The following is an 18,359-nucleotide window of genomic DNA, read 5'->3' as shown; positions in this document are numbered from 1 at the left end:
GGATTCGCGTGGCCAGACTGAAAAAAAAATCATAATGCGTCTCTGGTATTGTTCAGGGGGCCGGGCCAAATGTGGAGGCGGGCCGTATCCGGCCCGCGGGCCTTAGTTTGGGGACCACTGCTCAAGATAATCCACAGACCTTGTTGTGAGCAGTTTCATGCAGGAATTATTTTCTTTCTACATGCACCTGCCAACCATATTACCACACAGAATGAAGCGCGTATCTTCTCTTGGACGAGAGGCTCATGCTCACTTGTTGGCGGTTGTAGTTTGTTTCATTTTGGGATGAACTGATCTTGTTGACAAAAATCATCAACCTTTTATGTTTTTGAAGTTATTGTTCTCAGAATGGCTGGCTAATGAGCTCCGAGTACAGAGAAGTGAAGACGTCCTGTCAGACCCAGAACGGCAAGACACACACACACACACACACACACACACACACACACACACACACACACACACACACACACACACACACACACACAGGTGCTATTAGACATACTAAAGTGTGTGTGTGTGTGTGTGTGTGTGTGTATATAGTCAGGAGTACCAGCAGTGGGCCTGCTTGGAGCTCTACCTGTCTCGTGTGGAGGAGCAGGGAGGCTGTGGAGGAGACATGAAGATCCTCTGCTCTCATCTGCTCAATGCCATCATGGACCAGCAGTTAAGGTAAAGTAAAGTGTGTTAAAGTTGCTACAAAGACTTTTTAACCTGTTTATAAAAGTCTTACTTCAATGTGTCTATATGACCTCCATAAGCAAACAAGACCATCAGCGAGAAGATTGGCTTTTTCTATAAAGTTATTGTTAATGCCCGTCCCCGGGTCTGATTCTCACAGAGCCTATGTTTACAACTTCACAGGCAAATCTTGCGGTATGTAGTCAGTTAAAAGGAAGCAGGTCGTTGTGTTATGGCTGATACCAAGGCAGGATCAGCAAAGAGAAGAACAAAAAAAGCTAAAAGGGACAGTGATAGAGCACAGGGTGAAAATTGTTGGCCCTCTTTCTCCTAGACTTGTATGTAATATGTCTATTTTATTTATGAAGTACGTTGCGAGAAGTGTTTTTACATCAATATATGGATTTATGAATGTAAGTTTACTTTGTTTAACCATCATCACATTTCAGTTATTAATCTTACACAGCCACAGATAGATACATTACCTCATCGTTATGCATCCTGCGTTTAAAAAGTGAAATGTTTTTTACGGCACGGCGGTGGTGCTCATAGAAACACTACTGCTTTGGTCCACAGAGGCTGCCAAAGCCAACACAAAATGAAAGTGTATTGTATATGTAAGTGTACAAGACACATTTTACAATGGTTTTGAAAAGTCTTTACTCAGAGAGTGCTAAGCATATTGGCACAGCCTCCAGTGTTAAGCCTGTGAAGGTAGAGCAGATTGTCCTTTGATCACAGGGCTAGTGGTTCGATCCCCAGCTGCCATGCATCAAAAGCAACATGCAATACACATGCTGAGCAAGGCAAAGCCTGAAATGTTTGTGTGTTTAATAAAAAAATATTTTTCCCTATGCTTGCATGCGAGTACAATCGTCTCTCTGTAGTACTGCAGCACCCTAAAGGACAAGTAGAGCCTGTTCCTTCCTTTGTTTGACCTAATCATAAAAGTAAAAAACCTGTAATTAAGAAATGTAATTCTCTTATGCATTTTATATCAACAGCAACCATAGTGTGGAAAAGCTAGATCACAGAGTGTCAGAGAGAGGGACCTGTCTGTCTGACATCCTGTCCAGGTTACAGGTGTGTACACGGTATACGTGCTGTTCAGCTGACACAAGTGTAAACTGTAAATTAGCTAAATGTTGTGGTCCTTAATACAGTCATAGAGGTGTGTGTGTGTGTGTGTGTGTGTGTGTGTGTGTGTGTGTGTGTGTGTGTGTGTGTGTGTGTGTGTGTGTGTGTGTGTGTGTGTGTGTGTGTGTGTGTGTGTGTGTGTGTGTAGGAGCTTGTCTATGAGATGGAAGTGACCGACCTCTCTGGCTGCCGTGGAAGCAGAGCTGATGTGTGCGACTTCCTGTTTGAGTTGGTGTCTCAGAGATGCTCCTCCACAGTGACCTCCGCTTCACCGAGCATCAGCACTGAGCTCAGCCTGCAACATACACTGAACACATGGAACAGGTACACACACACACACACACACACACACACACACATAGCATGCATCTCATCTCTATCATTTAATGTATAGCCATTGAAAACTGTGTGTGTGTCACAGAGTACTGCTGGCTCTCCCAGCAGTATTATTCATTAAAGTAAAGTGTGATGGAGGGATGGCGACTCTGGAGTGTGACACGCTGATACAACATATCAACCAGCATCAGGTGAGCTGCAGAATAGTTTTTCCAATCAGAATTTAGTATATTTATCTCCCAAATGTGATCAGCTGTTTGAAAAAGTGTAGTGATTGTGTGTGAGAAAGTGTCCTTTAGTGCTCACTTTCTTTGTCTGCCTTCCTCTCCTTCTGCTCACCAACAGAGGAAGGTGTGTTCTCCAGCTGGCTTGCTGTCCTGCCATCTAACATCACACTTCCTGAGAGTAAGAATTACTTCACTAAAATCTAAAGATAAATCAAATCTAAGACACATTTCTTACTGTATTTATTTCCAGTTCCTGTGAGAAATACAAGTTGAGTAAGTGTGCTCTCTGTGCGCCGTCTCCAGGGTGTGTTATGTGCCAGTGTACGCTGTGGACGCTCAGGGGAAGAAGTCAACAAAGCCTGGTCTCAGATCAGTCTACGCTGTCCTCTGCTCCTGGTCTCCACAGTGGTTTGTTCTCCATACAGCTAAATTAACTTAATTCACTTCCAATGCGGACCTTGAATCCTACTCACGTGCCTTCAACCAGTATGTTTATGAGAGTTGAGTCCAAATACTGCTGCTTTTGGATGCCTTTTAAACAGACATTTTGACTTGTCACAGTAGAAAAAGAACAGGTGTAAATGATAAAAATCAAAGATGGGTGAATTCCATTTAGCTGCTTCAGTTTCAAGGTCCTGGTATTTATTGTGCATGTTGATTACTGTATTGACTTCTGGGGCACTGGAATTGATGTTATTAGTAACACACATTTTTCTAATATGACAAGTCAAAATGTCTGTTCATAGCTGTTACTTTGAGACAGTATTAAAGGAAAAGCCCACCCTAAAGTGCCTTGATATTGGTGAGAAAAATACTTCTGTCTTGGTGATTGCATTGAATGATGGAGGTTTATTGGTGTATTTTTCTTATTTCTAAATATAAATGTATTGAAGTCACATTCATTCATTTTCAGTGCTTACATGCAATGAATGTCCACTGGGATAAGTTATGGTGTCTATTATTTAGTGAAGCCTTTTTTTTCACTTTTTTTTTACAGTTTCGTATGCAATTCTGTAAAATTATCTTCTTAAAAATACAAAAATTTGTACATAAGTATTACACATATGTTCATATAAGTGACCCTAGGGTCAGAGGTCACCCAAATGTTGGTGTATGGGTTTTACGTCGGCCTTTATTGAGCTTCCTGCAGAAGACAGATCTTTGTGACCCTTTTCAAAGCAGTTATTTCATTACTGAACTTGTCCAGTTGACAGCAACTGGTTTGACCAGCCAGTGTGGTTCTGAATCTTTGCATCTCCTTTTCCACTTTGTTTTCTTCTGTTGAGTTCAATGCTGGACACAGAAGCTTGTCTTTCTTTTCTGTCATCACTGCTGATAGAAGCTGAACCCAAGATGTTAATGAGCTATTCTCTTTCATTGTTGAAAGAACTTCTGGGCCATGGATCCATCTGCTGCATGTGAGAAGGTTCTTGACTTCCTCCCCCCGCGAGGCTTCATCAGCCAGGTTCTCCTTTGTACCAACGTACCTCTGATGTGAGACGGCAGTGGTTTTTCTGATAGTGGAGATCCTATTGGCCACCAAAGTGTGAAAGTTTGTTTTGTTCCTGGTGTACTTTAGCACAGTTGTGCTGTCCGTCCAGAAGGTTGAAGTTGCAGTTCCCTCCCAACTGGCATACAGCTGTAAGGTCTTTCACCGTGGCTGTGGCTTCTGCCTCTGAAGGCAGAGACCTCAAGCAGTCATCCACATAGAAGTTGTGCTTGATGCTGTCAGTCACATGAGCTGGGAATATTTTCCTAACAAAACTAGCACAGCTTGGCGATGATATTGACCCAAACAGATGAGCGGTCATTCTGTACTCTGAGATGTTGTGTGAGTTCACCATTAGGCCACCACAGGAAGCAAAGAAAGTCTACATCCTGTTTTGCCACTTTAACTTGATGATACATTGCTTGTATATCAGCAATCAGTGCTATAGATTCTTGACGAAACCTTGGGAGAACTCCGAGCAAATAATTTCTCAAGTCCGTAGCTGGTTTGGAGGGAACCAGCTACTAGATGGTTGGATTAGTCTTTCGCCCCTATAACCAGGTCAGACGACAACATTTGCACATCAAGACTGCTACGTCCTCCACCAGAGTGTTCTCAAGTCAGGTCCCCGGAGTAGCTGACTGTTGAGTGACATCCCTTTTAAGCTTTCACCGCAGTCAAATACCACTCTCAAGGTTCCCTTTTTAGGATGGTGTACGCCAGGGGTATTCAACTAAAATGTAAAGAGGTCCAGGTAGAGAAAATGTCCTCTGGATGAGGTCCGTGCGTCCGTTCTCGCCTCTCCTTTCCTCCACTCTGTTTCTGACTGAAAACCTCTTAATAATTTATTGAATATAGTCCGTCTGGGTCCGGACTCGGACCGCGGTCCGCCTGTTAGTGTTGATGTGGGATGTAGCAGACTTTTCCTTCCAATTGGTGTTCTGGCACCCTTTCTGCATAGCCCTGGCTTATGACTGAAGTGTCCTTGATCTTGGCTGTCGCCTGTCAGGGGCCATGTGCTGTGAACCAGCTCCCTAAGTTGTCCTTTGGTGTACTGCTCCAAAAGGTACAAGCAGTCTACACTGCTAGCAGCCTTTCCTTCCACTCCATGCTCAAATACTCTGATGAATGTACTGTACTCAAGAAGGTCTCTACCAAAAGCTGGTCTGTCCCTTGGGGTAATGATAATGACGACTGCTGCTGCACTAGTAGAGCGGTTGTCTTATCCTTTCACCCCATACGCAGAGTTTTTAAATTTAGTTATGAAGGTACATCTTGAACGTTCAATTTATGAGTAAATGTAACAGGTGAAGCCACGCATATAGTTCTTACCATCATCCTTACTGCATTACTTTGACAATAGCATGGCATCAGGATTATATTATATGAGTAGGAAATGTATGAAATCAATATGAATGCAGACCTGTCTGTGTGTCTGTGTAGCACTGGTGGGAGCGACTATCTCCAATGCTGTTGTCACTGTGGCATCGTCTGTGTGATGGAGAGCCTCTACCAGAGCAGCTGCAGCTCCTCACTGACTGTCAGAACTGGGCTTGCAGGTAAAGCCTCGTCCTCATACACCGCCATCTCTGAATTTCTGACCCACCTCACTCCATGCCACTGTTGAAACATTGCTCGAAAGCATTTAAAAAACACGTTGATATCTGTTTCAGAGATATTGTTAAGACGTGAGGGGGTGTTTACATGAATTCTCCCAGTCGGGAACACATTTTTCCAATTCTTCCAACACCACATGAATGCAACACAAACATCCTATCTCGCAATGTTAGCAAAAGTGAAACATAATTTGAGCTGCTCCAAAATGGAACGAGTTCTTCATTGGCCCATGTTACACCTTCCCACCAAATTTCATGAAAATCGGGCCAGTTGTTTTTCTGTAAACCTGCTGACAGATAGTCAAACAGCTGAAAACATAACCTCCTTGTCAGAGGTAATAATACACAGGCAGAATAAGAAATATCTAAATACAAATATTAAAAAAGAATTTATAATAATAAAAACAATAATATATATTTTTATATAAAGTACTGAGTTGATCGGGAGCCCCCCTCCCCATGATGAGTTTTGTATTTTTGGTGGTTAACTTGCCTCATATTAAGATGATTCTTTAATTGTGTCTGGTGTTCAGTTTAGAGAAGGGGCTGTCGTCGTCACCAGTGCCTGCAGCTGCAGCTCTGCTGCTGGCCACCAGCCTGCATCGTGCTTGTCAAGGCCGTGGGAGCCACAACCAGGGCTTCAGTGCTGCCCTGAATGTGCTGCGACCACTGACAGGCACAATGTACCAACAGGTGAGTGTAAAGAACTTTCCCATATTCATGTCAGGTTTGTATATTTGTTTCCATTTAAAAATATAAACTTCACAGTAAGTTACAGTTGATATGTTGCTACCAGGAAAAACAATGTTTAATTCATGTCATATAAATGAATGGCAGCCAGTAATGGTGGGTAAACTGTATTCCATAAATAATCGTGGGTTTGTTCTTTATGACATTAGCTCTGAGCATAAATATTATAAAGATGATGGCTAATTACCTGCATGCTAATTAATATTACTGAGCCATTTTTTGAAGCCTCTGTCAACCTCAAGGCTCTTTCTCTCTAAAAATGCTCATTTCAGATAAGGATCATTTTGTTTAACATCCACTTGCTCTGTAAAAAGTTGCTTTTGGCATGTTTTCCACCTTTCGTATATTTATTTACCTGCTGCCGTCTCATTTCTTTGTCCAGGTTCGAGTTTTTTTGCTTTTCCTGTGTGTAAATGACTATCTGTCATCACTCCTGTATCCTCAGGTAACAATAACTTGATTTAATGAATCCTGTATTGTCCCTCACAATATCCACCTGCAGATTAAGTTCAGGTGTAGGTTAGATGTAGTAAAGCAGTTGGAATTTATATGCAGTTAGAGAGACAAGTCTCCCTGAGGCTGAGCTGGAGTTGATCAACCCTAATGAGCAACATTAGCAACACTCGAGGCCTGAGAGGGAAAACGTGTCTTTCTGACTCGATTGTTTTTCTAAAACCTCTTCAATTATTACAATGAGCCCTGTGGAGAACCACGCTTGTTTAGAAATACAGTCCAGGAAGGAACAAAAGTCTTTGGTCGTGGAAATGTTAAAAATCATTATGAATAATGACGTAATGGCTGAGCGATGTAGGAATTGAAGCATACGTTACGGCCGCACTCGTATTTCTCTCTTAGGAGTGTCAGGCTAATGGCTTCATTGTTAAAGGAATAGTTTGACATTTGGGAAAATACGCTTACATGACGAGAGCAAATTGTCTGAAAACACACACACACACACACTCAGTGTCTCTCCTAAAGTTGTTAAAGTTAAAAAGACCATAATGAAATGTAGTGTTTCCCAATGTATTTGCCTAAACATGATCTCCAATATGGCACTAAAGTATTTCAACACATTATTTATTTCTGTAGGAGAGGAGAAATGAGAGAGCTGCAGATTTCTGCACAGACCTTCTGATTGTGTTAGTGGACTCTGCTGACTGGCTGCTCATCTTTAAATCAGACGGTACAGTGTATATCTTCTAAAGCCACATCTCGCTCCACGTGCTCAACACTCAGCTGGTCGTTACATCATTGCCAGTTTAGCCTGGTAGCCATTATTTGGAAGATTAAATCTAATGTGAGCACTGACATTAAATTATTTTGTCTTGTGTATATTGTGGATTGTTAAATTAGTAGACTGTATGTTTTTCCCAACTCTAGAACAAGGTGTTTACCAGTCGATCGCCAAGGTGACGTCAGATGAGTTTACCCGACTGTTGCCTTGTGCCTTCTACAGGTTAGTTTTTCAAGTATAGTTTAAACATCACATTTTACTGTAGATACTACCGGTAGTTCCCCCCCATTAACCCTTATGCATCATTAGGGAACATTTTTTGTTAATATATATGACATACATTTAGGCAACGGTGTGATTTCTTTTATTTTGTATGTTCAACCTCAGCTCCTATAATAAAGTGCAGCCAAATACAGACACTGAGAACCTTAAGAACAAAACTGTGCCCATTAAAACCACAATTTTGCTCTACAGCATAAAGTCATGCATTCTATCAGCAGGCTTTCAATCTACAGCCCTGGATTCAAAAATTGAAGTTTTAACCCTTTTCCACAAGATTGACACATTTTCTCATGTTTGACCTAGGGACAAGATAAATACTATTTTCCTGGTTTCCACTACTGTTTTATTTTAGCACTGCACTGTTTGATGCAGTGCTTTAAAATCAATGGTGTGGCTAATCAGACATCCCAGACAACAACAAAACATTCCCCTAGCATTTAGTATACAGAAAATAATGTAGTTACACTTTGGTGTGTGTGTGTGTGTGTGTGTGTGTGTGTGTGTGTGTGTGTGTGTGTGTGTGTGTGTGTGTGTGTGTGTGTGTGTGTGTGTGTGTGTGTGTGTGTGTGTGTGTGTGTGTGTGTGTGTGTGTGTGTGTGTGTGTGTGTGTGTGTGTGTGTGTGTAGCCTGCTGCTCCAGCAGAGTGATGAGTTGCTACAGAGGGCTGTGGTTTGCCCAAACTTCCTCCATACTGCGGTCCTCTGCTACATCAGTCTGCTGCAGCTTTTCCTGGATGGACACACACTTACACAAGCCACCGATCCCTCAGACAATCAGGTGACTGAGCCTCAGCTGATGGTTTATCTCAGCGTGATGATGATGTCATTCAAACCTGTGACTTCATTGCCATGATTTGTATTGTCAGACGGAGCCTTTTCAGATTCTGAGCCACAGCAAGCAGTTTCTTCTGAGAGCAATCTCGCAGACATCCCTGACAGCTCTGTCCTCCAGCCAGTTCAGACAGGTAACACACATATACTGTACACATCTGTACCTCTTGGTAAGATCTTCTATTTACAACATTCACTCATCTCTCTCACGCTCTTCTGTCTCGTCTTCATCACTCCTTCCTGTCTGGTGTCTCTGCTGCTGGGTTTCCTGGTGTAGCTGGAGTCCCAGTGTGCAGACTTGGACCCAGAGGTGGCAGCAGCTCTTTCTGTGCACCTGGACCCTCACAGCCCGGAGATGGACTTCCTCTGAAAAAGCTGCAGACTGACGTTCAGGCAGAGGAACTACTAAATCTTCTGCCCCTCCATCGAGCTTCTGAGGCGTCTCTTTGGCAGTAATGTAACTGAGTATTCAGAAGGCGTTTGTTTGATCTCATGTAATCCAACTTTATATTGACACAAAAACGTGTCCCTCTTGTTGTATTTATCCAACAGGAAGATTTGACCAGTGAAGTCAAAATACTCAGCTTTGTAAAAGAAAGGAAAAACTTCAACATTTTTATACATAATGCACACAGGACTTTATTATACACATGGACATCTGAAGCCCTTTTACTGTTTACAATACAGATAAGCATTGTAATAACTTAATTAAAAACAGTGACATAATAAAACTAAACATATTGTCTTGGAAATCATTCTGCACAACTATTTGCACTGTGAGCAGGTTACACTTCACAATATATTCAGGTAACAAGAATATTGCATTATAGGACGTTCACAACTGCATTTATGGAGGTTACGCAGGTTACATGTGGCTTTTACTGTGTACTTCAGATATTAAAAACACTGTCTGTTTAGATCCATATAGCCCACAGGCAGTGTGAAATCGTCTTTACATCAGCTCTGTAACAGGCACCAGGAGTGGTTGTTGTATTTTCAAATTATAATCCAACCCCTTTTGATACTATTTATGATTGCTATTTTTTCATTCTATAATTATCCTTTTATATTAGTGGCTGAGTCCACCATTCCAACGCTGGATTCAAATTGCCCATCTATGAATGTGGGCAGGACAGGAAACAATAAAGCATGTAATCCAGCGTTCTGTTTGTAATTTGATGTCATTGATTAGTTACTGCTAAAGCTAGCCCAACATATTCACTGCTGCTTCACATTAAAACATTCAACAGTCAAAACAGAGGGGGCTTTTAATGTGAAGGAGTTACTGACCAAATTGACATCATTTGGCTGCACTGTAAACAGTTTGTCCACTGCTAGTATACCAGTGACTTTGTGCCACCTGTTGACCCAGAAGCTTGGATCCTAAGATTCTAAATGCCTTCACTTCAGAACATCTGTCAATGTAACAAGTGAAAGAAAGCTTGCTGCTTCCCCGAAAGCAAGTTGAAAAGCTAAACATGTGGTCTGATTGGTCAGAAGATGTCCTGACAAGAAAGATTAAGTTTGGAATAAAAAGTGATAATTGAAAGAGCTGTCCATAAAATAGTAATTATCAGCAGATCAATATCTACTAAAATGAAACTTTATGTTCAAGACAACAGTTTGGTTTTCTTCTGACATTAAACCTAAGCTATAATTTGTATCTTGGTAGAGAACTGAGATATACAGCCTGTCCCATCTCAGTCCATGACCTGAATGAGAACAAACTGGACACTACAGTACAGGTTGTCAGAACCCGTGCACCACGTCTGGACTCCCTGTCGTCATCTGTCCTGGTCTTGCTGAACCACCTCCCCGGTCAGCGTGATGGCGTGCAGGTCAGAGTACGGCGGCGGCTGTTGCTGTTCACTGCTGCCTCTCTGAACCTTGGCCTGAATCAGCGGGTGGACCATGGACATATGGACGTTCAGGTTGTGGGCCTTTTCGAAACGCTTCCCGCACATCAGGCACGCAAAGTCCAGGTCAGCCTCCGCCTTGTGTTTGGTCATGTGATATTTCAGTGACGCTCGCTGGCGACACTGGAAGCCACACACCTCGCATCTGAAAAAAACCAAAACAATATTTGCAACAATAACTGTCCTTTGCCCCAAAATCTATTTCTGAAAAAAATGCAGTGCAGGGTCAGAATTATACTTAATTTTATATCAACTACCATAAATAATTGTTCATGAGCTACAGAAGTTTTAAAGTGTCAGATCACATCATCAGCACTTACTGCAGTGGCTTTGCCCCCGAGTGTCTCATCTGGTGAACTGAAAGGTGTTTCCTCTGTTTGAAGGTTTGGCCGCACTGGTCACAAATGTAGTTCCTCTCCTCTGGAAACGTAAAACATAATGTGTATTTTGTCTTGTACTTTTAACACCTGAAACAAATGCGTTGCTGGTGGTTCAGTCTGTTTAACACAGCACATCTATATAAATTTAAGACAAAGATCGAGGATTCAAACTCATTCAACCATGACAGAAAAGCAAATAGCAGGTATTGTGTTGTCATGGATAAAAAGAAGTTGGTTAGTTAGTTCCCCTAGAATATGATGGAGATGACTCACTGCTTCCATTGTTGGAAAAGTAAAACATTTTTATTTTTTGTCGTTGCTCAAAAACTGACATCCATAGAAAGATTTGGTCTCATTTTGAACCAGAGCATCTGCAGATTAATTCCATACCGGATGTGTTATGATCCACTAAAGTTAGACACAATACCAGGTCCTCCTTTGTTTTGAGGGGAGCGGGAGACACCTGCAGGAGATCTGGACCCTACTGAGTGACCTTTTCTAGTTCTACTCTTATTTTTTATATACCTCCCCCTTATGTATCTGTACCTATTGTTGTCCTTGTGCTGCTGCAACAACCACATTTCCACTCTGGAGATCAACAAAATGTTTTTCATCTTATTATTCTCTTTTATGCCATGAAAAGCCATATCCTTCTTCCCCCTCCAGCAGATGCTGCTGCTCCTACAAACAAAATCCCCCACTCTGCCTGCCTCAGGTGCTTTCAGCTGGAGATGTAAACCCTGAGTTAACTGAGCCGAGTGACCAGTTATCAAGGATAGCCAATGTTATGCTCAGTGAAGCCAAGTCACCCAAAGAGAGCCAGACTACACTGAACTTATGACACAGGCCCCAGGTGGGAAGAACAGGACACGTAAACCACTGACAAAACAAAGATCTTTGTGTTGACCTCACCAGTGTGGATGAGCTTGACGTGTCGCTGCAGGTAGCGGTCGATCATGAAAACCTTGTTGCAGCCGGGATGAGGGCAGGGTCGCTCCTTCACCTCCTCATGATGCTCCTTGATGTGCTTCTAAAAACTCAACAGATAAGAAAAGTTGTCAATTCAACAGTCGAAGGCCGAGCACACTGGAACTTTACAGACTCTGGAGTAGTGTGGAGAACAAGAACTAAATGACTGAAACACTATTGTTCTTGCTCTCTTGATAAGTTAGGTTCAAAGTGATGCATTTAATTATTAATATTAATATAAATATGTTTGATAAACCATATGGGATATCACTCTTTTACTGGAGAAAATAGAAGTAAATTAGTTTGCTATAGGCTGTACACCCAATACTAAGTACTGAAGTATTCCTAATAGTAATATACACCATTATTGATCCAATTACTGAACATGTATCACATAATTAACAGTAAAATTATGTCAGTTTGTGAAATCTGACCTTCAAACCATCAGGAGCTCTATAGACGGCTGTGCAGCCCTGATACGGACACTTGTAGATGTTGGGCAGCTCCTCTCTGAAAATAAAATGCACATGAATGTTAACTGAAACATGGAATAACAAACTTCCAACTGTATTAGGGCCAATGTAGGTAAATAATAATAATAATAATGATTACAGAGCCATGAGAGGGGGTTAGTATTCTGAGAAACAACATTTCCAAGATTTAAATTGTAAACGTACGAGAATAGAAACTTGAATATTCCCTGAGATTAAAGTCACAAATTGTGCTTGCTCCTAAAGCATTGCGATTATGGTAAGGATGGCTAGAGCGAGGTTCATGTTGTATGTTTTTATGAACATGATTGACATTTCTTCTCGCAAATTTATGATTTTTTTAATCTAGGAGAATATTCAAGTTGTTTTCTCGTAATATTTTTCACCTACAATGGCTCTAGTGTGTCGTATCATTTAGATAAGCTACACATTTAATTGAGTAAAATATGCATATGTACCCTTTAGGTTTGAACTTGTTCTTCCAACCGGGTTTGGGTCCAGGTTTCTTTCTTATTTTGGGCTCCTCCTGGGCCTTCGGGCTTCTTCTTCTCTTGTTGGGGACGGTCACCCTGCGAGCTCTGGGAGGGGGAGAGAAAGGTACACTAAACACATTACCTGGGTTTCTGTCTGAAGTCATCTTCAGTCCATCTCTGCTGTTTTAGAAGAAACAACCTTTGCAGAAGAATATCTGTACCCACCTCTTGTCTGAGTATGGCTCGAACAACTCATCGTCTGATAACCCTCCTTTTCTACTCTCCTCAAAGTCATCCTCTGAGATAACCCTGGACACACACAGTTACAGTTCTTGTAGATGTTATGTCAATCACAATCTATCACTTTAAAGACAGAGAAGCACCCACAAACTAAAGATAACTTTTCTCCCACAAATTGGTTGAGGACAGAAGATAAACAGTGTGACTAACCTGTCTGACAGATCACTGTCAGCAGCCCTGTCCTGCAGCTGGGCCGCAGCAGGAGACAATGCCTCCTCATGACCTATAAAATCTAATGGAGGGGAAAACACAACCATGTGAGTCAAGGATTCACACAGACACAATACAAGCCAGATGAAAATTTAGAGGATGCTTAGCGATGGGTTCCTCACATGTTATGTGTACCGCAGTAGAAAAACAGGTTCATATCTCTGCTTTACTGGTTGTGTTTACATGTAGGGAGTAACCAAGGCGCTGTTCAGTCTGGCTGGTTCATCCGTGTACATGAACCTTTCATATCCTGCAACTCATTCCATGGTATACATACACATTTTTAGAAATGGTTTTAAGAATGGTAGGGATGCAAAATATGTATATGGTTCGATAATGGGAATATTTATATTATGTATTATTCCAATAATGAAATTATAGCCGATAATGATCGGCCGGTAATACAAGGCCAAATTGTGCAGCAGGTAATTATCGGTTATCGGCTGAAAGAAACTCCATACGGTGCATCCCTAAAGAATGATTCTAAACTGTCCACCACATTTATATCGGTCAGGGTATACACTACATACTGCACAATACAGTTCAACAGACTGCCTCCTCCAATTAAATCCAATTTTAGATTTAATGATGCATTTCATTTGTTATTGGCGTCACCTTAACGCATGTATAGCAAAAATAGTTTTGAGAAAAAAATAAGGAGAAAGAAGAAAAAAGGAGAATGAGGAAGTTGCTGTTTCCCAGCTGCTAAAATACACTTTTCAGGAAATACAGATCCAAGATGGTGTGGGGTAACATAGGAACTAAACCAAGTAAAGTACAAAATAAATGCTACAACGCATCTCTTATCACATACAAGTGAGCTGCCGATGGGTTTCAGTAGGCTCGTAAAACACAGACACATGTTGGCATAAACAACTCAAAGCTATAATGGAAATGTGACTGCTGAGGAGCAGATGCTGTTCCTTCAGAACCAGACAGGAACCAAGACACAATGCTGCCTCATCCAGTGGACATCAATGGTTAGTTTTAGCTGGGCTAACAAACTGGGAACTGAGAGTATATTAATATCAGGAAATGATCCTTAATAACAAAAACAGTATTGATTTCAAAGTTAATGCCCAGCCCTAATGCGTTTTCTTTCTGCTGTTGACAAGCTGAAGTTTGTCTTTCATTTTGCAGGTATTTGGTCATAAACCAAAGTGCTGGACATTTCACTCAAAACTGGAAGGTGATCTTCTCATTTGTATACCATCAGCCATCATATTCATAACATCCTCAGACTATCACAAACACTATTCCCTTACACTATAATAATAATAATAATAATAAATTGTATTTGTTAAGCGCCTTTCAAAGCTAAAAGCAATCTCAAGGCGCTATAAAAAGTCTCACCTTCAGTGTTGCAGGTCCAGTCAGCCAACGCTGAGCTCTGAGAGTGTACTGTGACTGCAGGGGGTTGAGCCAGAGTGCTTATACTTCCCGCTGCGGTCCTTGCATTCCCGCTGGGCTGCTCTTCTTCATCTTCCTCCTCCTGTTCCTCCGCCCATGACATCACTCCATCACCATTGCCACTCCCTAACAATCCACTGCATAAGTTCATAGAGTACCTTGGGTTGGTAGTGGTTGTGCATTGAGTATCCATGATGTATCTGTGACCATCAACACAACCCCAAGCGGCCTGAACAGAGCCCCAGCACTGGCCCTCCAGCACCTCCTTCAGGTTGGGACAGGAGCGGCAGGCCTCACCGTGATGGTGAACCCAGGACACCAGGCTGTGGAGGCACTTCGGGTCTGAGGTAAAGGACTGTGGTGCTGAAAGAAAACAGCAGCATTTCTCAATAGAGTAACGCAATCAGTTGCCTTGTGTTATGTCATTTCTGTAAGCACAAGCAAAGAAGAAATGTTATATTTACTTTGTGAGCCATGGTTTACTGATGCCTCTGGACACTTCTTCCTGAAATGGCAACAGTTTCTTATATTTGTATTTCTGCATAAACAAGTGAGAACCCTACAATAAATGCACACTTTTAAAGTCACACTTGCATAGATTTTCTTTCTTGAACTCACCAGCTTTTCAGGTTCTCTTTCCCAACTGGTGGGAGGTTGACTCTCTGCAGAAACCTGACCAGGATGCTGTGGCACTTGTAGAACTTGGAGTGGCATTTCTTACAGATAAACTCTGATAACCGGGGGTCACGGTCCAACTGGACCCCAACCAGTTGCTGGAAGTCTGTGTGGAATAAAAGGGGGGACTGAGCTGTGTCTGACTCATCGTCAACAATATCAATGGAATCCTGAGGCCACTTGTTGAAGGCGTGCCGCAGGCTGCGTAGAGAGAACTTTCCATGGCAGAGCCGACAGATAGCTGTTGACAGTCTACCTGCTGGGAGAAATAACAGATCAGTGTTTTTCTAAACTGTCAGTCAGGGACCCAAAATCAGACGCTTTTTCTGATGAGTCTCTGAAGGCAAACTATCCAAGTAGGGGAACCTGAGTTCAAGTAGGTTGTCTTAAGCTAATCGATAAGGACATCATAGCTCCATAACTCCATTCAAAAGTCTGCAAATTAAACTTGGCTTTGTTTGAGTCAAACATTTATACAAAACATGGCTTAGGACCTTTGAATCGGCATACATCTTATCTAATAACCAGCTATTTGTTTTTAAACAAAAATCCCCTTTTTTCCACAACCACCAACATAATTTTGGTGACAGCAGAACATTACAAGGACAATTTCTTTTTTATGTTAACAAACACAAGCCTTTTTATTGAATGGGGTTTGGTGTGACCATCTCGACAAGACACAAGACAACACATTAGGGCTGTTACTGAGACTCACCTGAAGACCTAGTCTTGCTCTCTGTATGTTTTTGTGTGTTGTCAGCTGCTGTCACACTGCAGTCTAAGTTAGCAGTCTTGTCTTTTGCAGTGTCATCATTGTAGAAACGGTCTGTGGTTACAGGGACAGTCTTCCGAGGTCTCCCTCTGTTTCCAGGTGGCCTCTTCTCCTCAATGACGCTCACTGTTGTCCCGCTGGTCTGTCGTGAAGTCTCAGAAGACCTTGGACGTCTGCTTTTCTTCTTCATAGTTTATTCTATACTTGGAGTCTCAGCAGCTGATCCTGATGATGGAGCCCTGCAGCCTGTGCCTCTGTAAAGATTGACAACGTATACCAAGTTCCAATGAGTTTATCTTGGTCTCATCTATCTTTGTATAACAAACAATTATTTAAATAATTTATTATCTTAAAATTACTGTTCATGTTTTATTGGTTATATTGTCCAAAAATATTTAATTTGTCTTAGAGTAAGCTATTATTTAACAAACCTGTGCACCAATATGTTTTTACTTTTTAAGCATTCATACATTGCTCCTAAATTTACACGTTATTATGTTGCAATTACCAGTAGAATGGAATCATATAAAAACAGCATTTGTTTGCTGCACCACTATTTGCTGCTGACCATATTTCCCACTCCGTGATAAAGCTATTTAAAAACACATCATGTATGAGAAACCTTCATTAAAGTTTCATTAATATATCGTATAACGCATAAAGTAGTTAGAGTGACATTCAAAAACATTGCTGACTTGTAGATTAAGCAAAGCCTATAAAAATAAGCTAAATATATTATTTTAACATTGACGTCGTTATGTTTACAGTCACCCCTAATTTCCATTTATCTTCGGTGAAACCAACAGACAAAAACGTCTTGAATATTCTAACTTTGACATTGCGATACATTTCTGTTGACTAATGTTACTTTAAACAAGCTAGTGTTAGCTGGTTAGCCCGAGCAGCCTGAATGAGCCTGCTACGTTTGCTCACTATTGTCCAAATGTTATGTCGCTATGACTAATACAGTGCTGTGTCATAGCCTACCGTCACACAGTGCAAAATTCTAGCACTTCAAGTACATGTTGTTTTCAACATAAAACGTGTTTTTCATGAGCCAGGAAAACAGCTCTGTGGTTTCAACGCTGCTCCCAGTTGTAAACATTAGAACCCGGAAGTGCTACTGGAACAAAATCCAGGAGAAAATATGATATAGCGCCACCCGCCGTGCATGGAAAATCATTTAACCAGTGATTAATGCAACGTCTAAAATAACGAATTGAATGTAAACCTAAATGAGTGCATCGACATTTTACTACGCAACTACAGGTGAAAACTACTCATGGCTCATTCTGTGTGTGTATATATATATATATATATATATATATATATATATGTATGTGTATATATATGTATGTTTATATATATATGTATGTGTATGTATACATATATGTATATATGTGTATGTGTATATATATATATATTATATATATATATATATATATATATATATATATATATAGTATACACATACACAGATATACATATATATACACATACATTATATATATATATATATATATATATATATATACATATAACATAGATATAGTATACATACATACCTACATACATATACATATTATATATATATATATAATACACATACATATATATATATATATATATACACATACATATATATATATATATATATATATATACATACATATATATATATATATATATATATACATACTATATATATATATATATACATACATATATATATATATATATACATACATATAATATATATATATATACATACATACATACATATATATATATATATATATATATATATAATATATATATATATATATATAATACATACATATATATATATATACATACATACATATATACATATATATATACACATTATATATATATATATATATATATATATATATATATATATATATATATATATATATATATATATATATATATATATATATATACACATATATATACATATACATATATATATACACATATATATACACATATATATACATATATATATACATATACATATACACATACATATATATATACATATATATATATATATATATATATATATATATATATATATACATATACATGTGTATTTGTTTGATGCAATTGCCTGTCCTTTTATCCTTTTCTTTTGTTTATTGGTTATACAGTAGG

The 18,359-nt window shown here is 40.0% G+C and overlaps 2 protein-coding genes across 6 annotated transcripts in view; one reads left to right on the top strand and one right to left on the bottom strand.

Annotated features, from left to right (window-relative positions):
• The window catches only part of fanca (FA complementation group A), a 31,931-nt gene extending 22,361 nt beyond the window's left edge, over positions 1-9,570 (top strand). For 2 of the 4 annotated variants that reach the window (XM_029434033.1, XM_029434031.1), the window contains 15 exons: positions 335-408; positions 544-672; positions 1,686-1,764; positions 1,967-2,142; positions 2,240-2,345; positions 2,500-2,559; positions 2,685-2,789; positions 5,314-5,429; positions 6,020-6,179; positions 6,619-6,681; positions 7,326-7,419; positions 7,617-7,692; positions 8,379-8,529; positions 8,618-8,716; positions 8,860-9,570. In XM_029434033.1, coding sequence (XP_029289893.1) covers positions 335-408; positions 544-672; positions 1,686-1,764; positions 1,967-2,142; positions 2,240-2,345; positions 2,500-2,559; positions 2,685-2,789; positions 5,314-5,429; positions 6,020-6,179; positions 6,619-6,681; positions 7,326-7,419; positions 7,617-7,692; positions 8,379-8,529; positions 8,618-8,716; positions 8,860-8,952 — 1,581 coding nt within the window. In that variant the 3' untranslated portion in view covers positions 8,953-9,570. Of the gene's footprint in view, positions 1-334; positions 409-543; positions 673-1,685; positions 1,765-1,966; positions 2,143-2,239; positions 2,346-2,499; positions 2,560-2,684; positions 2,790-5,313; positions 5,430-6,019; positions 6,180-6,618; positions 6,682-7,325; positions 7,420-7,616; positions 7,693-8,378; positions 8,530-8,617; positions 8,717-8,859 lie in introns of those variants that run through there. The other 2 variants (XM_029434032.1, XM_029434034.1) reach the window with 2 other exon arrangements.
• On the bottom strand, positions 9,202-17,299 carry znf276 (zinc finger protein 276). Of its 2 annotated transcripts, none has more exons than XM_029434035.1 (12): positions 17,166-17,299; positions 16,122-16,432; positions 15,350-15,665; positions 15,196-15,236; positions 14,675-15,094; positions 13,262-13,343; positions 13,037-13,120; positions 12,797-12,916; positions 12,282-12,357; positions 11,791-11,908; positions 10,819-10,918; positions 9,202-10,643 (listed from the first exon to the last, which is right to left on the bottom strand). In XM_029434035.1, the coding sequence occupies exons 2-12, from the start codon at positions 16,366-16,368 to the stop codon at positions 10,367-10,369; spliced, it is 1,881 nt and encodes a 626-aa protein (XP_029289895.1). In that variant the 5' UTR covers positions 16,369-16,432; positions 17,166-17,299; the 3' UTR covers positions 9,202-10,366. The 2 variants fall into 2 exon arrangements, with proteins under 2 accessions (XP_029289895.1, XP_029289896.1); XM_029434036.1 differs by having other exon boundaries at positions 15,350-15,662.
• Positions 17,300-18,359: the final 1,060 nt, after the last annotated feature.

Source organism: Cottoperca gobio, chromosome 6 (genome assembly GCF_900634415.1).
Source record: "Cottoperca gobio chromosome 6, fCotGob3.1, whole genome shotgun sequence".
Classification (NCBI taxonomy): Eukaryota; Metazoa; Chordata; class Actinopteri; order Perciformes; family Bovichtidae; genus Cottoperca; species Cottoperca gobio.
Note: the sequence above shows the minus strand (reverse complement) of the source record. Positions and strands in the feature narration are given on the sequence as shown.

Excerpts from the sequence above, each read along its gene's own strand:
- znf276 (XM_029434035.1), bottom strand. The coding sequence starts at position 16,368 with ATGAAGAAGAAAAGCAGACGTCCAAGGTCTTCTGAGACTTCACGACAG. Across the intron at positions 15,666-16,121 it reads GAGCAAGACTAGGTCTTCAG|CAGGTAGACTGTCAACAGCT; the intron begins GTGAGTCTCAGT and ends TATTTCTCCCAG. Across the intron at positions 15,237-15,349 it reads AAAGAGAACCTGAAAAGCTG|GAAGAAGTGTCCAGAGGCAT; the intron begins GTGAGTTCAAGA and ends TTGCCATTTCAG.